The 27,172-nt window shown below is 42.0% G+C and overlaps 1 protein-coding gene across 2 annotated transcripts in view; it reads right to left on the bottom strand.

Annotated features, from left to right (window-relative positions):
• KHDRBS1 (KH RNA binding domain containing, signal transduction associated 1) overlaps positions 1 to 25,614 on the bottom strand; it is a 33,844-nt gene extending 8,230 nt beyond the window's left edge. The window contains exons 1-9 of one of the 2 annotated variants that reach the window (XR_009693822.1): positions 25,029 to 25,614; positions 12,518 to 12,642; positions 11,235 to 11,351; positions 9,859 to 10,005; positions 7,046 to 7,179; positions 6,065 to 6,266; positions 5,498 to 5,565; positions 4,646 to 4,704; positions 2,179 to 2,371 (exon numbers count right to left, since the gene is read on the bottom strand). Coding sequence is in view for 1 of the 2 variants with exons in the window: in XM_061148439.1 (XP_061004422.1) it covers positions 2,274 to 2,371; positions 4,646 to 4,704; positions 5,498 to 5,565; positions 6,065 to 6,266; positions 7,046 to 7,179; positions 9,859 to 10,005; positions 11,235 to 11,351; positions 12,518 to 12,642; positions 25,029 to 25,410 (1,332 nt within the window). In the remaining variant the exon portion in view is untranslated. Of the gene's footprint in view, positions 1 to 1,015; positions 2,372 to 4,645; positions 4,705 to 5,497; positions 5,566 to 6,064; positions 6,267 to 7,045; positions 7,180 to 9,858; positions 10,006 to 11,234; positions 11,352 to 12,517; positions 12,643 to 25,028 lie in introns of those variants that run through there. The other variant, XM_061148439.1, reaches the window with a different exon arrangement.
• Positions 25,615 to 27,172: the final 1,558 nt, after the last annotated feature.

Below are 27,172 nucleotides of genomic sequence, written 5' to 3'. Positions count from 1 at the left end.
TTATGCAAGTTGCTGTCACAGTTTATGTAAAAGAGAAATATGTGCTATTAAAATCAGACATTTAGGTTACCTTTGGTTTTTTGCGATGCATGTTAGCTTTACACATCCTGATTCTCTTGCGATAATTTTCCTTTAAAAAGGGGGGTATAGAGTGATCTCTTTTCATCAAAACAAGACATAATGCCCTGAAAGCTGACTTCAAACCATGGTTGAAAATTCAGTTATTTACACTTTATCACAATCTACAAATACATTTTTTTTTGTTGGTGTGTTTTAAAAAGAAAAAAAAAAATGTCCATCATGCACTGCTGCAGGCAGCTTGGCACTTCATACAAGAGGATTTTTCACCCCCGAGCAGTTTAGGTTGCTCCCTTAGGGAAGGTATGGGAACCCTAATAATTAATGTAGAGGAGCAGAAACAGGGTCAACCAATTCCATCATTTCCTCTCTTGGTCTCAGAAGGTTCAGAGCCAGGCTTCACACCAGATCCTGCCCCAGCCCAGTTCTTTTATTATTAACAGCATTTCTGGGATTGGAAGGGAAACCCTTAAGGGCACCCAGGGTTTGCTGAATTGTCATCATCTAAAGACAAGTGCTATCCCTTTCCAAGCTCGCAGAGATGATTTGGTGTCACACTTAGGGCGACCTAGGGGCTCTACAAAAGGTGCAAACTAGGGTGACTGGCACTTTAAATATTGAGGCCTATGTATGGAAACCAATCCAAGTTTTAGCTTAGTTTGATTCTTCTCTCCAGAAATCAGAGCTTGTGATAAGGATTGGATAAAACTTCTTTTAACAACTTCCAGGGGGTGAAAAAGCTTTGGTTATTTTTAAACTAAAACTTAACAACTCATAAACTTTTTTTTTTGGTAAACTTAAAATAAACCACCCCCCCCAACCACTTTTAAGAATGTCTCCAACTTTTAACAAGCCCATTAACTTTAGAGTTAATTTAAGTTTATTTGAAAGAGAAAACTATTTTATTGTCCACCCAAAAAAATGACAATTCATCACATTTACTTTGATTAAAAAAGGACTAAACTTTATTGACAAACTGCTGCAGACATTTTGACATAAGTTTAAGCTACCTATTTAGGCAGACTTACACATGTAGCATTTAATCTTCCAAGAACAAAATGGGAGGACGGTACAAATCCAATTAGGACTTTAACTTATGTACAAAGTGGATTTTGATTCCTTTTTCATTCAGCTGCAGTGTCCCTTTTTATATCATGCTAGTGTTGAGACATACTTGACTAACTTCCTTGGGAACAGTTCAATATTGACAACCGTCAACTTAAGGATATCATCAGCTTTTGGCCCCAGTGTCCAAGTGAGTTTTTCATGGAGTGTAGGATCTCAGATGGACAAAATACTTTGTCTTTTGAAATACTGAAATGTTCATTATTAGAATTACTACTGAAAGGTTGTTCATGACTAAAAAGCTCTGCATCAAATTCAATTCAAGTGGCCAGCCCCTCTCCCCAAATCAACCTCTTTAGAAACTACTTCCCACTAAGTATCTCTCAACACTGTATGTCTGGGGCTAGATTTCAAAACCCACATAATGAAAAATTCAGTTTTACGAACCTAATTTTGTTTTGTTTTGTTTTTAAATCAATTAACGTTAAAAATTGCATCAACTATTTAATTCATTAGGATCTTTCATATTAAAATTTAACCTTAAGATTCAACCGCCATGTGCTTTTTTATATAAAGGAAACATTTTTAGAGACATCTGAGCTCACTTTTACATGGTGGCACCTACTGCCGTTAACATTTGTGATTTTAAATCTTAAACAGCCCTGAATTTTGAAATGTAGCCTAGTTTGGGATTCTGCAACTACAACTTTACGGGATGCCTCAAATCAAAACTAAGAGAAAGTTAACAAGCCTTAACTTCAGAACCTTTAAGCAAGCAATGTCACTTTTGAAACTAACAGGTTTGTGTTTTTTTTTTTTTACTCAACTTCTTTTTTTATTATAAAAGGTACATTTCTGTTTATATTTAAACAACAAAGAAAAAAGCATCTACACACTTAAAAAATTAATTCGATATTCCTAAATCTATTTTAACTCATTTTAAAATACTACATACAGAAGCCAGAATGCAGAGTTAAGAATGGAGTAAGGTGGGGAGAAGAAGGGGACCACGAAGAAAAACACTTAGACAATTACTTGTCTGTTGTGGGTAAAGCAACAGGAATCCTGGGAGATACAAGAAATCAGTAACAACTTTGCTCATAACTGATATTTTCCCCTCATGTTTGTTTTTAATAACGTCCATATGGGTGCTCTCTGTATGCTCCCTTCACCGGCCTAGCTGGAGGGGCCTTCAGCGACGGCCTGGTCCCATTCCAGTCATCTTGGCCTGTGGGGAAAAGCAAGAACAGTTTATAAACCATGTGCCAATGGCATTTTGGAATGGGCAGGTGTAGGTCCCTTGGTAAAGATCACCAAACATGCTGCTTTGCTTCCAATGCCTTGCCACCTCCTCTGTGGTTCTCACTTTTTTACTCTGCTTGGCCCTCCCTCCTAAGCAGCTTAGGCAACTTCCCGGGTACAGGGCAGTTCTGAGTGGATGGCCAGAAGCAAACAGCTCAGAAAGGACTTGGGGTGATGTCCAGGAAAGAAGCTGTCCATAGGCAACATGCATGATCCATGCTCCAGCCCCCAAACCTGGGTAAACCCAACACCTTGCTTCAGACAGTGAGGAGATCAATCTCATTGGGGCTGCAATGCCCTTTCCTATTTCCAAAGAAGGTCAGGAGAGAGCCTCAAGTACGGTGACAAGCTCTGGAAGTCTCCCAGATTGGAAGCGACAGAGGCAGCTCCCTCTCCATGTGACAGCAAGTCAGATCTGCCCGTGGAGAAGGATCCTCTGGCTCCCCAGGAAGAGCAAGCAAGGGCCACGCTTCAAGAACCTTCCACCAGCACAGCTGGCCCACTGCTCTGGCGGTGGGAAGTACAATCAAATGTGTCAACAGCACTCATTAGGAGAATTCATTATCTCATTTTTGTGGAATAGTCCAGAAAAGCTAGACAACATGACTGCTATCCTCAAATGGTTTTCCTTTGTGACGGGGAAAAGCCTATAGCAAAAACAGTCATGTACTTTTAGAGTTGACCTCTCATGAACACGAGTTGTGTTTCTAAGTTTATTCTTTCCGCTCACCCCCAGACTTTACCCAGTCCTGTTATTTCTCTAGCTGCTTGCATTCACAAACATCTCCTTCCATCATTCTAGGTCTAAAACCCCTACATGGATGTAAAGTTGCTATCTAAGCCTGTTTATACCTCTAGTACAACAGATATGTCTATCACTTTCTAAGTGACTTCTTACCAATCAGAGAGTATATTTTTCTACTCTGTTTATAAAGGCAGAAATCAGAACAGATTAACCCTGGCAGCATCATACCAGGAGCACAAGGAGCAGCCTGCCTGTTTCAGTGCAGTCTTTTTTCTAGCAAAACAGAAATGTAATTTAGTCGAACACTTAGAGAGGTCCCACTGTACTGCTCACGGATGATGGGAAATACCCTGGGGCAATCATACCACCCTTCTAAACAGTGGCATATGAACAGAGCAGTGCAGTGTTAACAGATGGCAACTGTCCAGGACCATTTAGCTAGGGCTGGTAAAAACTGTTCCCCTGGACAAGCAGCTTACTGGCTGCTACATACTATGCTGAGGAGGTGAGGAGTCTATCTGTGGGAACCCTAAGAGGCTCTTTCCTCTTTTCAGTTAGGTATAAGGGAGACTGTCAACTACTATCTTAAATTGTCAACTGCTGAGTCCCTTGCCAAGGTCTCTGGACTTCCCACAAATATGCTGGAAACACCTCATATTTAAAAGGCTGCTCTCTCTGCATCTCCTGCCACATGGCACTCCCTCTGGGGCCCATTATCACAGGGCCATAACTGGCTTCTGAGGACACCTCTTGAGCAATGTGTTTTCAACCAGGCCTCAGGAAAGGCAGTTTGGTCCTGCTGCCATTCCAGCATCTACAGCAATCTTGGGATTAAGGACTAAGTTGAGATGTATCCAAGACAGTAAGGAAGCTGAACTGTCTTAAACTGGCTCCAGTCCCCAGTTTCTAATCTAACAGGCACTCTTCTTGCTCTCAAACTGCTCTTGTCATTAGGGCTCTTTCACCTAGCATTTCCTCTACACTGAGATTCTTTACAATGAGATCCAAAATTGTTTTTAAAAATGAGGTGGGTCAGAAAAGTTGGATATGATTCCACTCTTATTATCCATCAATGTGGCCTAGGTATCTTGTAGCAAAGGCTCAGCAATATAACCCAAGTCTAGCCATCTCCCAGCCTAAAGCAGAAACAAAGTCAGCATCAGCCAAAAAGCCTGCTGCTCCAACCAGCCAACATGGACCTTAGCCCTAGTTTAGGACATCCACTTAGCCAGCCAAGAGTAACAGCACACCTAACCCATTTCAATAGTCTTTCTTTCTACTACACACCACACGATTTAAATGAGAGCAGGGTTTCTAGTGTCACATCAACATGTTGATCTTTTTATGAGGTTTCTCCTTAGGTGTATGACTGCCTGACCCCCAATAATCCAGTCACCAGCATTCTCCTGGGCACTTACTTGCACATTTTGTCCCACCACAGAAATAAAGACATACCATATGCTTCATAAGAATCTTGAACCTCCCCATGTCCATAGTCATAATATTCTGAGTCCCTGAAAGCCAAAGACAGAGTATTAGAGCTATACAGCCACCATGTTCCAGTTTTACCTTTCTCCCAAATGCTTCCGTATTTCAATCATTTTACTGAGGGTGCAAAACAAACCAAAAAATGTTCATTCTACCCCCATCTCCAGACTGCAAAATATTTCCAAAACATGTATATACTAGATACTCATTTAAAAATTATGACAACTTCAGCAAAGAAAAATAAATAGTACACAATTTAAAGTGAAAAAGCTCAACCCAAAAGCTCAGTGTTAACCAGTGTACACACACGCATTCACATGGCTCACTGGAAGAGAATGAACAAACATGAAAAGAACTGTCCTATCCCCACTGCAGAATTATGAGAGGCCTTTCCCATCACAGTTAAGATACATATATACACATACACAAAAAAATGCTTTTTAAAAAAAAGAGCAGAAAAGAACCTGAGTTAAGTAGTGGGAATCTAGTACCCTTTTAAACTTCTGCAACTTTAATGTAGTTGTGACATTTTAAAATAACAAATCAAAACAATTTTAAGGCATTTTCCCTTTGTTCCCATGTAGTCACAGCTAAGGAATTTTTCATATGCTAACCCCAGATTCTACATTATAATTTAAGATTCACAGTTATCCACATCTGCAGATCCAAGTGTGTGCCTTACAGATGTCAAAAACAGAGGCGACACCCTGAAAAGGTGAGCCATCTGCTCCTTAGATTTGTGCTGCCTAAATCTCTCAGTTCCTCCAACTCCCTCTGTATCCCAAGGACATGAAACAGCACTTCCACTGCCTGACTCACCCTTGGCTCTGGCTGTAATAGCCTTCGTAGCCTTCATAACTCTGTTCTGCATATGTATCATCATATCCCTACAAACAAAATCAAATAGAAAAAGTCAGAATCACACAAAGTAGGTAAGGTAATATGGAGGGCTTCTGAATGAACAGAACAGGGAGTTTCCCTCCAAAATATTAACATCTGTTGCGGAATAGTCAAGAAAGAAAGAATTAAAAAAGGAAAAGAAAACGATCAATCAAATTTAAAAAACCCTTTCAGCTTGGGCAAAACAAGGTTCAAGGTTGAACTTAATCAGCATTATCAGTAGTAGTACGGGGAGTCCCCTTAGTAAAACACTAAACATCAAGGCACAGCTTATTTCCTGTTTCATCTACGTATATATACAGTAAATCATACTTAAAATGGAAAAATCTTCTCTCATAATTTAACAATCACTGCAACAGAAGACGGCAGATTCTAAACCTTATAGGCAGTTCCTGCCACCTACATCAAGGGCCAAGGCCCGGTCACTCAACTTCCTGTGACGACCTGCTAGCTGTTAAGAAATGGCACGCTGTCCAAACATCTTACATATTCCTCATACGTCTCTGGCGCAGGCGGTGGAGGCAAAGGTATTCTCTGGATGCCTGCTGTCCGTGCTCTTGGAGCTGGAGCACCCCTCACAGTAGGCGGGGGTGGCACTCCTCGAGTCACAGTGGCACCTCTGGTGATGGCCCCTCTCACTGGTGTACCACGCACTAAAGCCCCCCGAGGTGGCCCAACGCCACGGCCCCTGCAAAAAAGAGTTTATTTTATTTTAAGAGTTTATTTTAAATGGATATTTTTAATAACTAGGCTACTTTCATGTTCAGACTTGTCTTAAAATTCTGGAGCTAGGTAGGAGATTTTATGATGCCTTCAAAACAGAGGAATGGGGACTTCCCTGGGGGTCCAGTGTTTAAGGCTCAGTGCTGTCACTGCTGTGGCCAGGGTTAATTCCTGGTCCTAGAGTTAAGATCCCACAAGTTGTGCAGCACAGCCAAAACAAAACAAAAACACAGAGGAATGTGCAGGTGGGTAAAGGACCCATTCCGGAAGGTTCCCCAGGCCCATGGTGGACCTGCTAATATATTATTAGTGGAGAATCTGTCTGAAGAGTCTGAGTAGTCCATAAAGGTCAGTCAGCAAAGGTAAAATTCTAAAGTCAGAGACCATTTTAAAATGATGAAAACTGTTCAAAAGTTAAAAAAAAAAAAAAAAGTTTCAGCAGGACTGTTGCACCTGTTTACAGCCAAAGTAATCAAGATCTAAAATTCCTTTTTTTTTTTTTTGCTGTTCCACATGACTTGCAGGATCTCAGTTTCCCTGACTAGGGACTGAACCTGGGTCACAGAAGTGAATGTGCCAAATCCTAACCACTATACCACCAAGGAACACTCTAGAACTCCACTCCTGATGCAACATACACATCCGGAGACCACTTCTAAGCTGGAAATAAGAGCAGCAGTAAGACAGACATGGCACTAGCAGTCAAATTTACATCCCATTTCTAGCTGTCTCTATTATTTTTACCTGGGAACAGGTGGAGGAGGAGGTGCAGCTCCCCGGCCTCGCACTGGCACCCCACGTCCACGGGAGGGCTCTGGTACTCCATTCAAGTAGGAAAGCTCTAGAAATTGCTCCTGGCAGATATCATCCATCATATCCTGTGGATAAAAAATAATGAGGAGTATTGTGCAACATCTCTACCTTCTGCTGAGAAGTCATCTAGCCCACATGAGCCTTGGATATGAAGAACAACTTTGAAAGCCCAGATGAAATCTCAGATTATTCATTCTCTGAAGTCAAATGGCACGCTACCTGTCACCTCTTTGAGGAAAATCTTGATGGTAGGCCCCTCATCATTCAGATGAAGTTCTTCATGATGTGGTCCCTGCCTAGCTCTCCAGATCACTTCCATCCTCTATCCATGTATAACCTCCTTTCAAGCCATGCTGAACAACCTGCAGTTCAGAACATGGCATACTCATACACATCCATTCTTGCAAAGTTTCCTTTTCCTGGAATAATAAAAGCCACTACCATTAATTAAGCTCTACAACTGGGTACCATATAATAAGCCTTACATAGGGTTTTCACTTTAATCTTCAAAATAATCCTGAAGTAGGCAGATCTTCCCATCTGGGAAAACAGATTCAGAAAGCATAAAGCAATCAATATAAGGACAGACATAGAGCTAGTGAGTGGCAGATTCTATGTTAATTCAGAATTACTTATCTCCAAAATCTAGGCTTTGAATCATTAATGTCTCAATTAATCAATACATTATTGCCTTTTTTGGTCCACCTGAAGGACTCTAATTCTTACAAGATTTAGTCAAAAGTATTACCTTACCTCTTTTGAAAAACTTTCTCAAAAAAAAAAAAAAAAGAAAGAAAGAAAAACTTTCTCTTGATGCCAGCTCCTCACTCTCTCCTTTTCCCACGGCACAATGTAATTTTCTCTAAGCACTTACCACATCATTTTAAAAATGTCTATCTGTCTTTCTCACTAGGTTATAAGCTCTTCAAGAGCCATTTCTGTAACTTCAGACCCAAGCATAGTATTCAGCCCCTTCCGGATACTTAACAAATATTTGGGATGACAAGGAAACTGAGGCTCAAAAAAGTGATTATCCAAGATGATTCAGATAAAGCGCCCAGCCCAGTGCTCTTCCTACTGTACCAGTTTCTAAGGGGAAAACAGAGGGCTCTGGTCATGGATGCAAAAACAGGCTCATTTGTTTTCTTCACAAGGAGGAAGAACTGAGTCAAATGCCATTTGTAAATCTTTTCATATATTTCCTGACGAGAGTCATTCAGTCTCAATAGTTAGTGCACTTTTATATATCCCAGGTGTATACACCTTCTAGAAGATTCTAGTCTCCACAGAGATGCTCCCTCTACCCCCTGATTCTTCACCTCTTCCTACCTTACCCATTTCTACTGCTTGAGACTCACATTAGAGAATCAAGTGACCAATGATGGGCCATTTGCTCAGATTTCTCTAGCTGCCATAGCAACACTGAGGAAACCCAGATCTCCTTGGTAGGCTTCTTTTTTAAAGACCCACTTACATGGAAGCCTTGGAGATGTAGCTCTTTTCAGAAATACGCTGAGATTAATGATAAAGAGAAGATGGGCATTCCTCTGCAGTTCTTCAGAAAACGGATGGCTCAGGATGCTTCAATACACACCTCAAAGGGTAAAGAAGCCCCTCAAGGGAAAATTTACCAGCTCTGAGTTTTTTCTAGGGTATTTTAAATATGCTGTTTCAAGTTGAACATTCTAATGACGACATATTTAGAAGCAGAGCAGCTGCTTAGACATTTGAGACAGTGCTGGAATCCTTGGAGCTCAGCATTATAGAGACACACTGCCTATAAATTTTTGCTCTGCCAATTCTCACATCCTCTGACAGTTCCAACTCCCTCATTTTACATGTATAAGAAAACCAAGAACTATGTATCATCTCTTCTCAGTGATGAAACTATAACGCTTACTCAATTCTAGTTGAATAGTACTCCAATGCTTCCTAAGGTTCCAGAGTCTTCTTTGGTTATTAAATATTGAACAGTAAGTAGTATGTTAACTCTGAAAACTACCAGGTCTTGTCAAAAGGCAAAAAGTCATCATTTCCTACTTATTCAAAGAATGAATAACCTCTGACCAGGTGGAAATAAGGAAGACAGGTAACCTGGTCTGTTCTAACTCTTCCAAGGCCTTAATTACATTCTGAAAGAAGCTATACACCAATCTGTTTAATGTCATCAACAGTTAAGCCTACAACCATCATGCCTCCTTCAAATCAACTTTACTTGAGTAAACTCCTTCAGGATAGAGTCTTGAATGCACCCAGGTCAGAATTTAACCCATTAACACTGGAGGCCAGATAACACTTCTTGCTGTTTATCATCATCTAGACTCTCAAGAGTCTATACTATAACTCCTTAAGTGCAGGGGGTTACAACCACCTTCACCATTTTCTTATTATAACCTCCTGGTTCCATACTAGCACCAAAATACTTAATTTATTGAAGACCTTGTTAAATCTTTGTTAACCAGATGTTAGAATGCAAGACACACTGTAGATCCAAGATATTGACAAAAGATACTGGCATACAACTAAAATCACATCAGACCAGGAGTGGTAGAATGGCCTCGGGGCACAGTGGTTTGAGAACTAGGTACATGTAATGAACTACCTCAGAAAAATGAACATAAATGAAGAACTGGATATGCAATTTCAGGTTATGCAGAGACCCTGGTTAAGAACCCCTGCCTTAGCAATAAGCACAAGATCCCAGTTTCTCTTGCTCAAATGATACAGGATATGGATTTCCTTACTGGTACTAGAAACTTCTTGACTTCCTCCATAGCATGGGCCATAAGAGCATAAGCCTCACATGGGGGTCCAAAGACTTCAATGAAGACATGCAGATCCATATTCAAGTGGGCATATTTGGGGTCTCCACCTTTGCGCAACTCTTCCTCCTGTGGAAAAATGCACAAAAACATCATTATCATTTGGACTACGGAGAAAATGACACCTTTACCATTAGGCCAAAGGGACAGTAAGAAATGACTCCAACACCTAAAAAAACCCCAGTAAAGTGCAAGAAAAAAGTAAAACAAACTCTGGAGTATAGCAATTTACACAGTCTGCTAAACTTGCAATTGGTCTGCTGCTAAAAGCTAACCGTTGTTCTGAATGGCTGGTGTATTCATTGGAGCTCTTATTAGAACGTACAGAAGAGACAAACTTAATTCCAGTCTCCATTCAGATAACAGCTGTTTGCCAAGCATCCATCCATTCATTCATTAATTGCCAAGCATTTGCTTTTATTAATAAATCCCAGGTAGAACTGTTAATCACCAGCTCTTCTGATCTGCTTGTATAGAGAAGGAAAAAAGTCAGGACAGAGAGAAGAAAATCTCATGTACACCTCATTAAATAGAGTCTTATACTTCAAGCTCTAATTGTATTCATCCAGTGAGAAATGTTGGGAGGAAAAAGAAGAGGGTCTGAGAAAATGTTCATCAATTAGGCTGCATACAAGGAGGCCTGAAAGAGTAAGTTTTTAGGCTGGAACAGGTTATGTCTCATCTAAAAAGCTGATTCTAGAAAGTTAAGACTATTCTATTTTGGTGGGAAGTTTCTCCACTTAGAGACTCTGAGTATAAAGAATACGGGGCTATGGCATAGGAAAAAATAAGCTCTGGATTCTATTGTCAGGATTACTCATGGTTCCTTCTGTAACATCTTCCTTTAGCATGCCTCACATTCCAGCTGGCTATAAAACCAACCAGCCAACTAATCCTCAAACTCACCTGCACTCACAACACTATTGCTCACACTTTTCTACACTAACTGGAAAAAGAATGCTGTTCACATTTTAGTGTCTTTAGTCTGGGTAAGTTTCAGTACATTCAGCATCCCCTTCCAAGTTTTCCTAGATAAGCTTATTAAGGCCAAAGCTGCTACTGCTATTTCCATTACTACACAGTGAAGTCAGAAAGAAAATAATTACCAGGGCATATCAAGGTTCTTCTGGGGTTGCCAAAGTAAATTAACTGGTCTATAATCTCTCACATCCAATGTAAATTTAAGGGAATCACTTTCAGTACACACATAAGAACTAGCTTCCATAAGGTATCCATACTGGACTCTAGGCTACTGGAAGGCATTAGGGTGTCTTCTTGCCTCATTAATATGAGCTTACCTTGGCTTTGTCTCTCATCGAGCCCTTTCCCAACACAGAAATCTTTGCACCAGTCTCCTCTTGCAGTCTTTTGATTGTATTTCCTTGTGGTCCAAGGATCTTTCCCACAAAATTGAACTGATAGAAAATAAAGACAGATTTCTAAATGTATATGTTCCTATAAAATATCTCCACATGTATTATTTATCTTCAATAATCCTGTAAAGTAAGTAGAGTACTAACCACTCCCATTTTACTGAAGGATATACTGAAGTGGTACTGATAAAATTGATTAGTCAAAGGTTATACAATTGGAAAGAGGCTTCCTGGGTGGCTCAGGAGTAAAGAATCCATCTGCCAATGCAGGAGATGCGGGTTCGATCTCTGGGTTGCGAAGACCCCTGGAGGAGGAAATGGCGATCTATTCCTGTATTCTTGCCTGGAAAATCCCAGGGGCAGAGGAGACTGGCAGGCTACAGTCACTGGGGTCACAATGAGTTGACATGAGTGAGCAACTGAGCATGGCATGGCACAAAACTGCAAAGTGGCAGCTCTAGAACTTGAATTTCCTGATGCAGTGTGGGGCTCTTTCCATATCATCACACTGCAGCTCTTTGTAATTTAACAAACACAGATGTTTTTAAGGCAGTTACTTCAGAACAGAATAGACATTTGGTACCCTTTGGTAGTACTGGTCTGACTGACTAAAACTAGTTGTTTTCAAAAAAAAAAAAAAAGAGTAGTAGAAAAACCATTTATTTAAAAGTGAAACTTTGGGAATTCCCTTGAGGTTCACTGGTTAAAACTGTGTGCTTCCACTGCAAGGGTTACAGGTTCCATTCTGGGTCAGGGAACTAAGATACCACAAGTAGTATAGCCCAAATCAAAAACAAACAAGAGCAAAAAAAGTTTGAGTAAGAAATAAAATTAACTTATTCATTGTGTCACAAGGATTTGTGTTGTATTTCCTTCATTTAAACTTCAGCTCAATCTTTTGACAAAGAACAATTAGGGTTTAATTTTTTTCCTTTAAACTTGGAAGCTAAACAAACATTTGAGAAGGAAATTCCTTTTTTGATAATAAAAGATGATCATATCTCCTTCCTGGCTGTAGCTATGCTATTAGCTATGGACCTGTATGTTTCAGCTGCTGGATACAGTCGTTACCAGCATGGGACAGAACCTTTACCAGGTCCACAATCTCTGTAAATCTCTTATTACAGCCTGTGCTACAAGACACACCACATACTATATACCCCCATACTACAAAGACAACTCAAAGAATGAGGCACTCTCTCCCTTACCTTGGGATACTGCTTGACTGGTATCAGAACCCTCTCCTTCAGCTTCATGTTCTTGTGAGAAAATAAATCCAAGTAATTCTCCTCATCGTCCTTTTTTGAATCCCCTTTCTGAATCTTCTCAATTTCTGAATAGGACAAACAGAAATTTAATTTAGCTTTGTTCTTTTAAATAAAGGCAAAATTCTGAGTCTACTTAAAGCAGTAAGACGGAATACTGTGTAATGAGACCAAATATTAATGAATAGTTCAAATGAATAGTGCCTTAATTTTAAATAGAGACAGCACCGAAGCTAGATGAAGTTGACTAGGAAACCAAAAACCTGCTTCTTTTTATTTATTTGGCTGTGTTGCCTCTCAGTTGTGGCATGTGGGATGATCTTTGAGTCATGTGGGATCCTTCGCTGCACATGACTCTAGTTTTTTGGCTTGCAGGCTTAGTTGCTGCACCACATGTGGGATCTTAGTTCCCTGACCAAGGATTGAACCCACGTCCCCTGCATTGGAAGTCTGGAGTCTTAACCACTGGACTACCAGGGAAGTCTCAAAGCCTCCTTCTAATAAGGGCAGTTTGCTCTTCCACTTTCAGCTGAAACAGTTTCAGTCAAATGTTCTTAAGAACAGACAGGAGTGACATGAGGAAACGGGGATTAAACAAACTGGAAAAAATTAAAATCTGCATCAAGAAAAAGTACAAAACCATATCTTTCTTCTTCTTCTTCTTCTTCTATTTACTTATTCTGGCTGCACTGGATCTTTGTTGCTGCACTTGGGCTTTCTCCAGGCGTGAAGAGCGGGGGCTACTCTCCAGTGGCAGAGCTTGTGCTTCTCATTGCGGTGGCTTCTCTTGCTGTGGAGCACAACCCCAAGGTGAGTGGGCTCAGTAGTTGTGCTACACGGGCTTAGCTGCCCTGAGGCAAGTGGAATTTTCCTGGACCAGGGATCAAACCCATGTCCCCTGCATTGGCAGGTGGATTCTTAACCACTAGACCACCAGGGAAGTCCCCAAAGTTGTATCTTAACGAAGAGACAAAGTTAATTTAAATACACAACTGAGAGTCCTATTAAAATTTTTAACAGTAGTGCTTTGGATAGTAGTAGTCCTTAAAAGTTTGAAAGACCTGGGTTTACTCTGCCACTCACTAGTTGTGTGAATTCTGAAAAGTTTAACTGCTCTGAACTTTGATGTCCTCATTTGTAAAATGGAGGCAATATCTACTTCAAGAGGTTGCTATAAAGACAGAATAAAGTAAAATGCAGGGACTTCCTTAGTGTTCCAGTGGCTGGGACTCCTCTCTCCCAATGCAGCAGGGCCTAAGTTTGATCCCTGGTCAGGGAACTAGATCCTGCATGTGGCAATGAAAAAGATCCTGTATGCCGCAACTAAGACCTGGCACAGCCAAATAAATAAAATAAAATATGCAAATATGCTAATTAAAGCTCATTTGTTTCTTTCTGCTTTTCCTTTTGGCCATGTAGGATCTTAGTTCTGCCCCCTGCAGAAGTCCGGAGTCTTCACCACTGGACCACCAGTGAAGTCCTAAAAGCACATTTCTTAGGAAGTGTTTTAATATCTACTTAACGCTCTCTAGCCCAAATTCACTCAGTGTCGTAAAGGAAAAAATGCACCAAGGTAATTTTAATTCACAGGTTAAGACAGTTTCATCAGCTAGAACCTTAGTATCCCAAGAGATTCCTATCATTAGGGAACTCCATTCATTCATTCAGTGATTCCAAGTGTTTGAGTGCTTCCTATGGTGAGGCACATGAAGGGACAGATATAGGTATGATCACTAAGCACCATGGAAAACTTACTAAGGGCCAGGCACCTGGCCCTGTAAAGTATAGGAAAAACCACACAACCAGTCAGACATGGTCCCAATCTCCACTGTGTCTATATACAAGGGGTATACAAAGCTGGCAATGAAGAATAGTTAACAGCCACCAACAGGAGTACTAACAGAGATGGGGGCAAAGCATGGAGGCAATGAATACCAGCAACTAAAATGTTATACTATGGTCCACTGAGAATAAAAAAAAATTTTATACGCCCTAAAATCAGTGGAACACTCTAACACAATGTTCTCCTTATACAACATTTCCAGTGTTTCTATCTTCCATATTTTTAAAAAAACTTTTTGGCCATGCCAAGGGGCATGTGGGATCTTAGTTCCCCAAGCAGGGATCAAATCTGTGCCCTCTGCACTGGCAACGTGGAGTCTTAACCACGGGACCAGCAGGGAAGTCCCTATCTTCTATAATTTTAAGATAAGGGTTCTCAAACTTCAATATGCAGCAGGATCATCTTGACGGCTTGTTCAATTAGACTGCTGGGACCCAATCCCAGTCTGGGATTGCATTTAGGATTGTGTTAGGAATCTGCATTTAAAACCAGTGACCAGGTGATGCTGATACTGCTGCCCTAAGGTTCACACTTTGAAAACCACTAGTTCAATGTATGGGCTTCCCTTGTGGCTCAGACAGTAAAGGATCCGCCTCAAATGTGGGAGATCCGGGTTCCATCCCTGAGTCAGGAAGATCCTTCGGAGAAGGAAATGGCAATCCACTCCAGTATTTTTGCCTAGAGAGTTCCATGGACAGAGGAGCCTGGTGGACCTTCAGTATATAAAGACATAATACTTCAAACACATTCTGCAAATCTAAACCTTTAACAAACTTTTAAAGTAACTGTTTAGACTAAATCTAGCTATGATGTACACAGATGAAGGAAAGTTACTGAGACTCACAGAGTTCAGAATTCCAAACTGAAGGCTTCTCTGTTCTTAAAAAGCTTAAATTGAGACGTTATACACTATAGAACCGTAAATGACAGTGCTCTTTGCATTCCTATTTTTCATTGCTTGGAGGAGAAAGCAAATTTGACCTTACAATCAACAGACTAAATGCTTCATTCAACACCCTATTTGTTTACTGTTTCACTGCCTGTGTATCCTGACCTCCACCCCTTCCCACTTACTGCTAATATTAACTTCGCAGTCACTGGTTTTGAGCTACCATCTCTGAACACACCTCTTCTAGAGCTTCTGGGCTGGTAAACCGGGTATTTAAAATCTTCAAATGTCCTATAGGGACAAAGATGCCACATTTCAAATCAGAATACACAACTGAGGAGCTTCTCAAAATGTGGAACAAGTTATATACATCATCTCATCTATGTCTCTGTGTATTCTAACTGCTGCCATCTAGTTAGGCCCTTCAGCTGTACTTTATACCACTTTCCAGAAACTTTAATTGGTCAAAACAAGAAGCTAAGACTTGAAATCTGTTAATCTGTATTCCCACAGGAAGCAGGGCTGCAAAAATTGAACCCAGTAGTAAGGTTTAATATCAATGAAATGTGCCCTGTGAATATAAGGCCTTTCTAAAACATGGATCTGGGACTTCCCTGGTGGTCCAGTGTTTAAATAAGACTCTCTGCTCCCAATGCAGGGGGCCTAGGGTTTGATCCCTGGTCGGGCAACTAGATCCCACACACCCCAACTAAGACCTGGCACAAACAAATAAAAAATAATAAATAAGCAAAAATTTAAAACACAGATCCTTCTGCTATGTTTTGAATGAGGTAGATTTAATTAGGATCCCCTTGTCCACTTACCTTACAATTTAAAAAATACTGTTAAAGCATTTTTTAGAGAATTTCAAGAACAATGATTTAAATAAAATAGGACTGAAAAGATAAATCAGTCAGAGGGTTAGCCTAGAAAGCAAAAGAAGCAATTTGAGCCTTCAAAGAGGGTCACCTTCCACTTTTGGAAGGGGAAGGACCAATCCTTTTCAGTGCCTACAATGCATCAAATTCTATACAAATATGACCCCATTTATACTCAAACATTGCTGGGTGAAGCAGCTGGTACTATCCCTATTTCACAACTGAAGAAACAAACTCAGAGAAGTTAAATCTCTAAGTCAGAAAGCTGTTGAAGTACCCAAATAAGGATTAAAAACCCAGGCTTTCTCTAACTTTAAACCTCATGCTTTTATTATTGCCTCTCAATAGGGAGAGAGGGGCACACTTTATCTAAGCAAAAAAAGAGCTGATTTTGTAAAGTTTTGGGAAGTTCAGCTTATACCCCCAGACACTGTCATCCAGCTAAATGCAACAAAAGGGCTCTATTGACACCTCAGATGTTCAGCTGCCTGATCTTTTTCTTTTTCAATTTCTCTCCTTGGCCTCACTTCTTGCGGAGAGCTAACAAGCAGGCTGTAAAGGGAAGAGGAAAAAAAAAAGAAAAAGGTGAAGCTTCCTAAAAATGCCTTACCCGCAGGCAAAAGTACTTCTAGACAATCTTTGTGAAACTGACTCCTTTAAAAGATCTTTGCTTGGGTCTCTGGAGACATTGGATGTCCCAAGAGCCAAAGAAAGAAAAAGTATCCTGTAAACAACACAGAGAGGTGACCCGTTTGGTTCAGAGTCAGATGCTGACCATAATCATTATCTTACCCTTTTGGGTTTCTCTTTGTCTTTATAATGAGGATTATCCTCACTTAACAGGTGAAGAAATCCTGTCCAACATCACAAAATTAATGACAGAGCAGGTATTTAAACCCAGGTTATTCTGTATGTCAGTTAGCAAATTCAACCAGTCTTGTGGCATTTCTTCTACTACAACTTAATCTTTCCTTTTTTTGGTAGGCCTTATTACAACCAGATTGTAAGTGCCAAAGGATGAAAACTGCTTTTTAAATGTATGTCTGAGAGGAAAGAACCTGAGTTTTGAAGCTAAACAGAACTGGGTGTGAGTCCCAACTCTGCTACATGCTTGCTGTGTGACCTTGGGACAAGCTGTTAAACCTCAGTCTTCCTTCTTACTTTTAAAAAGGAAGATTTTTCTGGGGGACTGCCCTGGTGGTCCAATGGCTAAGACACCGAGCTCCGAATGCAGGGGACCCGGGTTCGATCCCTGGTAAGGGAACTAGATCCCACATGCTGCAAGTGAGAATTCGCACGCCACAACTAAAGACTGAAGAGTCCACATTTCGGCTGGATCTTCCAAAGATCTTCTGGCCACTAAGACCCAGTACAGCCAAATAAATAAAAATAAACATTAAAAAAAAAAAAGGAAGATTTTTTTTTAACAGAAAAAAGATTTCATGAACAGAAAAATATTAATACTAGAGAAGTTTGAAAAAATTATATACAGATTTTATCAACTGGACTGGCTTAACTAAAAATGACTATCATGTACAATCCATTAACTGATCATTTAATAAATGCTACATAGAGAGCAAGACAGTTGTGATTTTCTGACTAAGGCATCCAGAGATAGTGTTTCTAGAAGGGCAAGATTCACAGGGTATCTGCTCCAAAAGGTCAGCAGTCATGCCCTCCTCCATACTATCAATGTATTCCGTTCAAACATCTACACAATAACAACAGCACTCCTTCCCCTGTTATCAACAATTTCTGGACCACTTCATCACTGAACTATCTGCCTAATACAATGCCTAATAGACAACAAGCATCCATAAACATATATCAAATTAAAGAAATATACCATTAACACTCCCAACTTCCCTTAACAATTCATATAACTTTACCACTCCTAAGTTTATAGTTCTCTGCCCTGTATCCTGTTGGTAAATCCTTTCGGATTCACAAGTCCAGTAAGTTTACTAACTTTGTATAAAGCCACTCCATTCTTTTCATTTTTTGAATTACTTATTATGTAAAGCAAGAACACAGAGCTATAGATTTTTAATTTTATTTAGGGTCTGAGCCCTTACAGACTAACTCCCCAGAAAAACAGACACGGTATTTCACAAACAATGTTGACTAAGGGTGGGTATTGGCTAAAAAAAAAAATAAAATAAAAAAAATCCTTCAAAGCCTGAGTTAAGAGCCCTCTAAAAAGTAAGTGAAGTCGCTCGGTCGTGTCCAACTCTCTGAGACCCCATGGGACTGTAGCCTACCAGGCTCCTCAGGCAGGAGTACTGGAGTGGGTTGCCATTTCCTTCTCCAGGGGATCTTCCCAAACCAAGGACTGAAGCCGGGTCTCCCACATTGCAGGCAGACGGTTTACTGTCTAAGCCACCAGAGAAGCCCAAGAGCCCTCTAAGAGCGGTTCAATTCTCATATTCCAAGATAATGGCAAACTCTATCATGGCCTATTGACCATGGTCTCCCAAATCTCTTTCTTAGGGTACAACTTACAGTTTAGGGCTTTTTTTCCTTTTAAAAACAAAACAAACAAACCATTTTATCTTAAGATAATTGTAGATTTACATGCAGTTTTAAGAAATAAGAGATCTCCTATATCCTTCACCCACTATTCTCTATAACATTTTGCATGTCTATAATACAATATCATAACCAAAAAATGCAAATAAAATCTATTGACTTTATTTGGATTTCACCAGCTTTGCATGGACATATGTGTGTCTGCGCATGTATGCCTAGCTCCATGCAATTTAATCAGATTCACGTGATCACCACCAGGGTCAGTACAGAACAATTCCAGTACAGTACAGAACACAAAGATCCCTCATGCTACACTTTTATAGGCACAGTCACCTCCCTTCCGCTCTCCGTCACACTGGCAATCACTGATGTTCTCCAACTCAATTATTTTGTCTTTTCAAGAATGTTAAATTAATGGAATTATACAGTATGTAATCTTTTGAGATTGGCTTTTTCATTCAGCGTAATTCTCTTGAGGAAATTCCTTGGCTGTCTGGTGGTTAGGGCTTGGTGCTTTCCCACCAGGGCTGAGGTTCAATCCCTGGTCAGGGAATCAAGACCTTACAAGCTGCGAGGCCTGACCACCACCCCCTCAATTTCTTGAGATATCTTAAGTTGTTGCATTTATTAATAGTTCATTTCTTTCTTTACTGTTGAGTAGTATTTCATGATATGGATGTATCACAGCAAAACTATTCATCAACTGGACAGATATGGCTTATATCCAGTTCTCGGCTATTATGAACATTCATGTACAGGTTTCCTATGAATGTGAGTTCTAATTTTTCTGGGATAAATGCCCACAAGTATATTTGCTGAGTTGTATGGTAAACACATGTTGAGTTTTGTTAAAAACTGCTTTATCTGAAACTTATGCATGCTAACAATATTTTAGTTAATTTTGCTGGCATTACATGTTCCATAAAAACAACATTGTACCACATGGATAAAGCCTTATGGGACTGACCTTTTCACCTAACATTAGATTTCTAAGATCTCTCCATGTTGTGGCATTCAGCTATAGTTTTCATTTTCACTGCTGTGTAAGTATTTCATTTTGAAAACTTTTCAGTATCTAATCAATGATGAAATAAGGTACACCATTTTATTACTGAGGCATTCACAAACAAAAGTTTGAGCATATTCCCAATACATTCCTACTTTCCTAGATAACCAACCACGAAGTTGTTGCAAATGGTAAATTCTGCCTCTTTCTTCCCTAGTATTTATATTCATACCTATAAGACATCCCTCAGTGTCCCAAGAAGATTGGTCCCAGGACCACACCCCCATACCAAAATAAGAGGGTTTCAAATACCTTATATAAAATGACACAGTACTTGTAGATAACCTACACACATCCTCTTGTATACTTCTAATCATCTCTAGATTACTTATAACGTCTAATATAATGTAAATAGTTGTAAATACAAGGTAAACCACTGCAAAGTCAATTCAAGTTCTGTTTTTTGGAAATTTTGGAATCCCCCTACCCCTGAATATTTTTGATTCACTGTTGGCTGAATTCACATACATGAAGAAACTGTGGATGTAGACAGCCGTTATTTGGTCTATAGTTCCTCTGCAATTCCACTTTTTGGGTTTAATAGGTCTTGCTAGAGGTCTGTACAATCATAGCTACAGTTTTTCCAGTTGTCATGTACAGATGTGAGAGTTGAACCATAAAAAAGGCTGAGTGCCGAAGAACTAATGCTTTCAAGTTATGGTGCTGGAGAAGACACTTGAGAGCCTCTATCAGTCAATCCCAAAGGAAATCAACCCTGAATTCACTGGAAGGACTGACAGTGAAGCTCCAATATTTGACCACCTGATGTAAAGAGCTGACTCACTGGAAAAATTCCTGATGCTGGGAAAGGCTGAGGGCAGGAGAAGGGGCTGACAGAGGATGAGATGGTTGGATAGCCTCGCCAACTCAACGGATGTGAGTTTGCGCAAACTCTGGGGATAGTGAAGGATAGGGAAGTCTGGCTGACTGCAGTCCATGGGGTCACAAAGAATCAGACACGACTCAGATGTATTTAAATACATCAAAAAAGATGTATTTCTATAGCACATTGCAAATTAAATACAGAAATTAACTCTTTCGAAATTTCAATAGGTTTCTGTTTGGAAAGATTCTGTGCTGACATGGTTTTTTTTTGGCCTTGCCATGCTGCATGCAGGATCTGTTTCCTAACCAGAGATCAAACCCATGCCCTGGGCAGTGGAAGCAGACAGTCTTAACCACTGGACCACCAGGGAAGTCCCTGCACTGAGTGCTTCTGGAAAATGAACTGCTGAGTATCCTTTCAAGATCATCCGGGGATTGCTAATCTATTCAAAATGTTCACTTATCCCTGAGTCATTTATTTTCCCAGTTATAAAAAGTAGAAAAAGAACACTGATATATATAAAAACATCTTATGTTTATTATGTAAGTATTTAACACAAATAATATGATAAATTATTTGTTTCAGGAAACAAGCATGGGTACCCCAAGAGTCCTTGTACATCTGCAAATGCATTTAATTGTCATCATAGTTGATTATCAATTTGGCTAATATAGAAGTCTGTATTCAAAATCGAAATCCTTCAGAATTGTGTTGATATTTTTCCATCATGCAATGAAGATGAATATTTATTCACCAACTATTTAGTAAGAGGCCACTTTGTGCAGTACTCATAAAGGAACAGAATATACAGCCATCAACAAAGCAGACAAAAGATCCCTGCTCTGGTAGAGCTAACATTCTGGTCATAAAGAAGGGGTAACCAACAAGCAAACACAGTAACTACAACATATGGTGTGTCAGATGCTGGTCTAAGTACAAAATAAGGTTAAGCTGGGAAAGGGAGAGGGAGGGCTGGGAAGGCAAGAGTGGTCTGGGTCTTGTGGCACCTCTTGGGAAATGGGCAGAGTTGCCTGGAGGAGTCAGTCCCAAGTGCTATGCTCTCTGGGTTTCCTCCTTCTTCTGTGTCTTGGTCTTGTCACCTTCACTGATCTGTTGGCTAGACTATGATGTGTTCAGATTTTCTTTTAATATTTTAGCACACACACAAAATTTTTTTGAGTACAATTTTGTTGTAGGCACTATAGTGACGAATGGGGGAGTGGTGAGCAAAGAGGTTTAAGTGTGAGGATCCAGACTTAGACTGACTTCAAATCTTCCTCATGCTGTTTATTGATTTTGTTACCTTAGGCAAATTATTTAATCTGCTTGCCTTGGTTTCCTCATATGTACAAATAAAGATAAGAGTAATAAGAGTAACTTCCTCTTAGTAAGGTTAATAGTTGATGTAAAGTGCTCAGACCAGTGTCCAGCATCTAGCATAGTGTTAGGCATATTTTTCCTACACATATTCTCATCACAGAGTTTAACTACTATTGTCTTCTCAGTCTCATTTCCTCACAATTGGTCAACTTCACTACAATCCCTTTTCCAGATCATTCAAAAATACCTTAAAGTAAATTAACTATACTCAACTTAAAAAAACCCTAAAAGCTGGGTCCAACATATATCAACATTTATCCATTCTAAGAGTCTTCCCAGGTAGCTCAGCTGGTAAAGAATCTGCCTGCAATGCAGGAGACCCAGGTTCAATTCCTGGGTCTGGAAGTTCCCCTGGAAAAGGGATAGGCTACCCACTCCAGTATTCTTGGGCTTCCCTGCTGGCTCAGACAGTAAAGAATCCGCCTGCAATGTGGGAGATCTGGGTTCGATCCCTGGGCTGGGAAGATCCCTAGAGGAGGGCATAGCAACCCACTCCAGTATTCTTGCCTGGAGAATCCCCATGGACAGAGGAGCCTGGCGGGCTACAGTCCATGGACTTGCAAAGAGTCGGACACGACGAACCACTAAGCACAGCGCATGCATGCTAAGAAGTGTTCACCTTTCCCAAGTCAGTTCTCTCAGTAAGCCAGCATTACCTCAACCCCCCTTCTCCAGTTAAAATTCAATTTGGTTAAAGAAAAAAAAGACATAAAAAAGCTTGGGACTTCTCCAGTGGTCCAGTGGTTAAGAATCCATCCTGCAATGCAGGGGACCCAGGTTTGATACCTGGCCCTGGGATCTAAGATCCCACAAGGCACAGAGGAATGAAACTTATCTGTGGAAACTAAGACCTGACACAGTCAAATAAATATATAGTTTTTTAAAAAGTGAGAGGGAAAAAAAGCTCAAATTAAAAAAAAAATTAAAGCATGCTCTCTTGTGACAAAAGTTAAGCAGTAAGAGAGAGGTGAAAATTTGATGTAACTTCTAAGGATCAGGGTTCCCTGGTGGCTCAGATGGTAAAGAATCTGCCTACAATGCAGAAGACCTGGGTTCAATCCCTGCGTAAGGAAGATCCCCTGGAGGAGGGCATGGCAACCCACTCCAGTATTCTTGTCTGGAGAATCCCATGGACAGAGGAGCCTGGTAATCCACTGTCCACGGGGGTCACAAAGAGTCGAACACGACTGAGCAACTAACACCTTCACTATAAGGATCAAGTTTTTGATAGCTATCCTAAGAAATTGTATTTTACCTAAAAGACTAGATTAGCACTGGACACCTGATGTGCGCAGAATGGCAAGAAAAATTTTGCGTTTTCATCCTAACTCAGTACCACGAATTTACAACTAGGAGAAAACTGGTGGCAAGTTATTATCTAATGATTATAGGTCAAAATAACTGTGCCAGAGCTTTTTATACAACATTTAATCCTCACAACTCACCACCCCACTTCACAGATGAGCTTAGTGAGATTCAGAAAGTTTCCCAAGAGTAGATGACTAGTCAAGAGCTAGAATTTCAAACCCAAGTCAACACCTTATAGTTCTAAAGTTTATTTTATTCTCACACATTTAACCTGGACTGATTGAAGATGCAAGAAAATAAAAATAAGACCAGTCAACTTTTAGCATTGTCTGAGGTTCTTGAACCTACATGTACTTGCTTTCAGATTCAGACAACTGGTATTTGCTATATGCAAGACAATATGAAAAACATAAAGATTAAAAAAGCTTTCCTTGCCCTCAAAGAGTTTGCCAGAAGAACACAATGAACAGTAATGTTTCAAACAATCTGACTGTGTTACAGAAGAGCAAAGCAGAGTTGAAACCGTAAGCAGTTTATTTAAATGCTATTCTTGAATGTCTTGGGCTTTGTTTACTGTTTAAAGATTTCCTCTAATGTTGGGAGATAGAGAACAAACGGAGGAGAAAGGATATTTTCATATGGGACCTGTCCATTATTTCAATCCTGCCAAAGAGTCCAACTACTCACTCAGTGTTGGAAGGTTTTGGATTTGTATCCGCTTATAAAATTTAGGTATCATAAGACACTTATTAAACCGTTTTAACAAGAAGAGAGGGCAAAATAGCCGGCTTTCGGGAGATCAGAGCGATTAGATGATGGCTAGTTTTGCGCAAAAAAGGAGCGCTAGTCTACAGACAGAGAACAAAGACTACTCTTCCTTATCTATTTCACTACTGAAAAGAGCGGGGGAGGAGGCCACGCAAACTTATGTCAATTTTTTCCCCCAGTTGATTGGGAATGCCACGCAAACCATCCTTAACCTCCCTCTATCACCCTCTTTCACCGTCTTTAGGTTTATTTTTTTTCCCTTTTTTGAGTGCAGAATACACATTATAAAATAAAGGGGTCAAAAACGTCTGGTTCGGCAGCAATGACCATCTTATCTGCCGAGGTCGGAAATATGATTAGGAGAACCTCAAGCTCGGATTCCCACAGGTTGCTCCTGCCTCCAAGCAACTCGAGCTCCAGTTACCGCTAAGTCCGACCCGGCCCCGGCAGCCGCGGCGCGCTGGACAGGGCACCCCACTCTCACCCCATCTCACCTCGCCCCCCTCCCTCTCACGGTCCCTCCCGGCTCAGGCTGTCTTCACCTCCTACACTCAGTGGAGGCGCCGACCGCCACCCGCCACCCGCGATCAAACAAGCTTCCCCTTTGGGGGAAGGGGGAGATGAAGGTTCCTTTCTGGAAGAATCTGAGCACTGGGAGCGCAGGGCAGCTGCAAGAGGGGAAGCAGAAGGGTCGGCCAAGGGGGCGGGGAACGCGGCATCTATCCATCAAGATCTTTGCGCGAAGAGATCGCCAAGTTCCCTCCGGGCCTCCACTGCAGCCTAGAAATTCTCCCTCGCCCTCTGGGCCGGGATGGGAACGTGGAATCTTAAGGTTCCGAAGATGAGGATGAGAGGAGTCCACGACTGCCTGGGTCCTCAGGGGACGCGAAGCAAGAGGAACAAAGCCGCTACCACCCATGCCCCCGAGTGGCCGGGCGACCCAGAGGGATCCCAGACGCCCGCTTACCTGCCGTCAGCAACTGCATGGCGTGAGTGAAGGACGGGTCGAGCGAGTCCTTCTCGGCCATGAGTTCGGGCAGATACTTGTTCTCCGGCTCCATCTTGACGGAGGCAGTGGCTGAGGGGGGCAGCAGCGGGGTCGGCGCTGGACCGCCCACTGTCGCGTCGGGACCGGTGGCCGAGGGCGGCAGCAGCGGTGGCGGCTGCGTGGCGGGCGAGGCCCGGGCGCCCCCGCGAGACCCTCCTCCACCTCCCCGGGACCGGTGAGGCAGCGGCGGCTGCCGAGGGGGCGCCTGACGCACGGAGGGGTGGGCACCTGAGGGGTCCATGGAGCCGCTGCGGCCCGAGGACCGGCTCATGCGTGCGGCGGGGTCGTCCCGACGCTGCATTCGGAAAGATGTGCGGTTAAAGGATCGAGGAAGCGACGCGTTAGCGGCGGAGGCCCGAGCGGCGGCGGCCCGAGCGGCGGTTGGCGGGGGTGAGAGAGCGGGAGCGACAGCGACCGAAGCCGACCCGAGCGACCCAGCGAAAGAGAGCACCGGAAATGAGGCGGCGCGCGTGCGCAGCCAGCCACCGGCACCGCCCTTGGGTCTCTCCGCGGAGAACAAAGTCCCCGGTCGGGCCACGGCGCCTGCGCGCCGCCGCGGAGTCCGAAGAAGTCGCCTCCCCACTCCCCTGTTCCCTCCGAGCCCTCCAGGCCGGGGATTTGTGCGCGTGCGCGGGAGGCCGCGGGCTCCGTTCGTTTCTTTTCCACGTGACTCGGCGCTAGCGGGACACGTGTCTCCTCCCCCTTCTGGCCGAGCGCGCGGAGGGGGCGGGGGCTGTGGAATGTCTTTGTCTGCGCGCGAGCCCGCGGAGTGTGGGGCGGGAGACCTGTTACTCGCGGGGCCACGCCTCCTCCAACGGCTGAGCTGTGGTGGGGGGGGCGGTGCTTGTACTCAGTGGGGTGGGTCAGGGGCGGGTTGCGGGGGGGTGGTTACTGAAGAATGAAAGGAGACCCTCCCGGGAGATGCGGGAGGAGAAGGAGAGAGAATTGGGGCTGACTGGGCAAAAGGAGACGAGGGTGAGAGGCACAAGGGAGATTAGGGTGAAGAAGGAACGACTAAGGGAGAGTCTGACGTAGGGTTGAAGGGTGGAGATGCGGCCAGACTTGGAGTGGGCCATTGAGGAAGGACTGGTCAGTGGAAAGACTGAAGGCTATTGGAGGAGTTAAACTAAGAGGGAGGGGTCAGATCGGAGACCTGATATCCAGCCAGGAAAAGGGCCCCAGACCGAAGCAGCGAATCCAAGAAGCCGCATCCTGTCGTTTCCAGTATAGTAGGTTCTTAGACTTAGCCATTGTTGATCAGAGAAGTCGTCTGAAAGGTGAAGCATTTTAACTCTGCATATAGTACTGCTTTCTGCAGATTGTGTTCCTTTCACAAAGAAAGTGGGGTAGAGGCCAGCTCCTTAATCTGTGGTGGTTGCATCATTCGGGTGGCTCCTTCTACTGATGTGAGTGCTACTCCTGCTCGTCACTGTAAATCATCTTTCCACACTTGCTCAAAGAGATAGACCCTTACCACAGCTCTCAAGGCCAAGGTATTATAGTGGATGGTCTCCCACAGCGTTCTCCTTATCCTGGGGTGCTATATGCAAATGAAGGCTAGGTCTTTACTTTCCATAAACTCTAACACTTGGTACCTTCTCTAACCCCTCCCCCCACAGATTTTTTTTTTGTTTCTCTCATTCAAAGCATTCGCTCTCATCCCTTTTCCTTCTGGATCTGTTCCCCTAATAAGCCCACGCTTTCCAAAAGCATTTCTGGAAATTGTCTTCTGGATGCCTAAAAACTGCTGATTTTTAGATTTGAAACTTAGAAGCCTTCAGCTTAGGGAACATTAGGGTTTGGCTGCCTTCTTGGGGGTAGGGAGATAAATCACCAGCAGGAATGAGAACAAAACACAGATCTCTCCATAAATTATCACATATTTATCTCCAGTGTCTAGGCAATACTTTACTTTGAGGTCACATAGGTAGTTTATAATAAAGGAGGAGGAAAAAAGAAAGGAATGTTTTTGGATAATTGTAATGTGATGTGACAAATGCCCAAAGATAAGTAAATATTAGGTGGGATTAGAGTTCAAAGTGGAAGATAGATTTCAGCCAGGG

Source organism: Dama dama, chromosome 8 (assembly GCF_033118175.1).
Source record: "Dama dama isolate Ldn47 chromosome 8, ASM3311817v1, whole genome shotgun sequence".
Taxonomy (NCBI): domain Eukaryota; kingdom Metazoa; phylum Chordata; class Mammalia; order Artiodactyla; family Cervidae; genus Dama; species Dama dama.
This window is presented reverse-complemented; position numbering and strand designations above follow the sequence as displayed.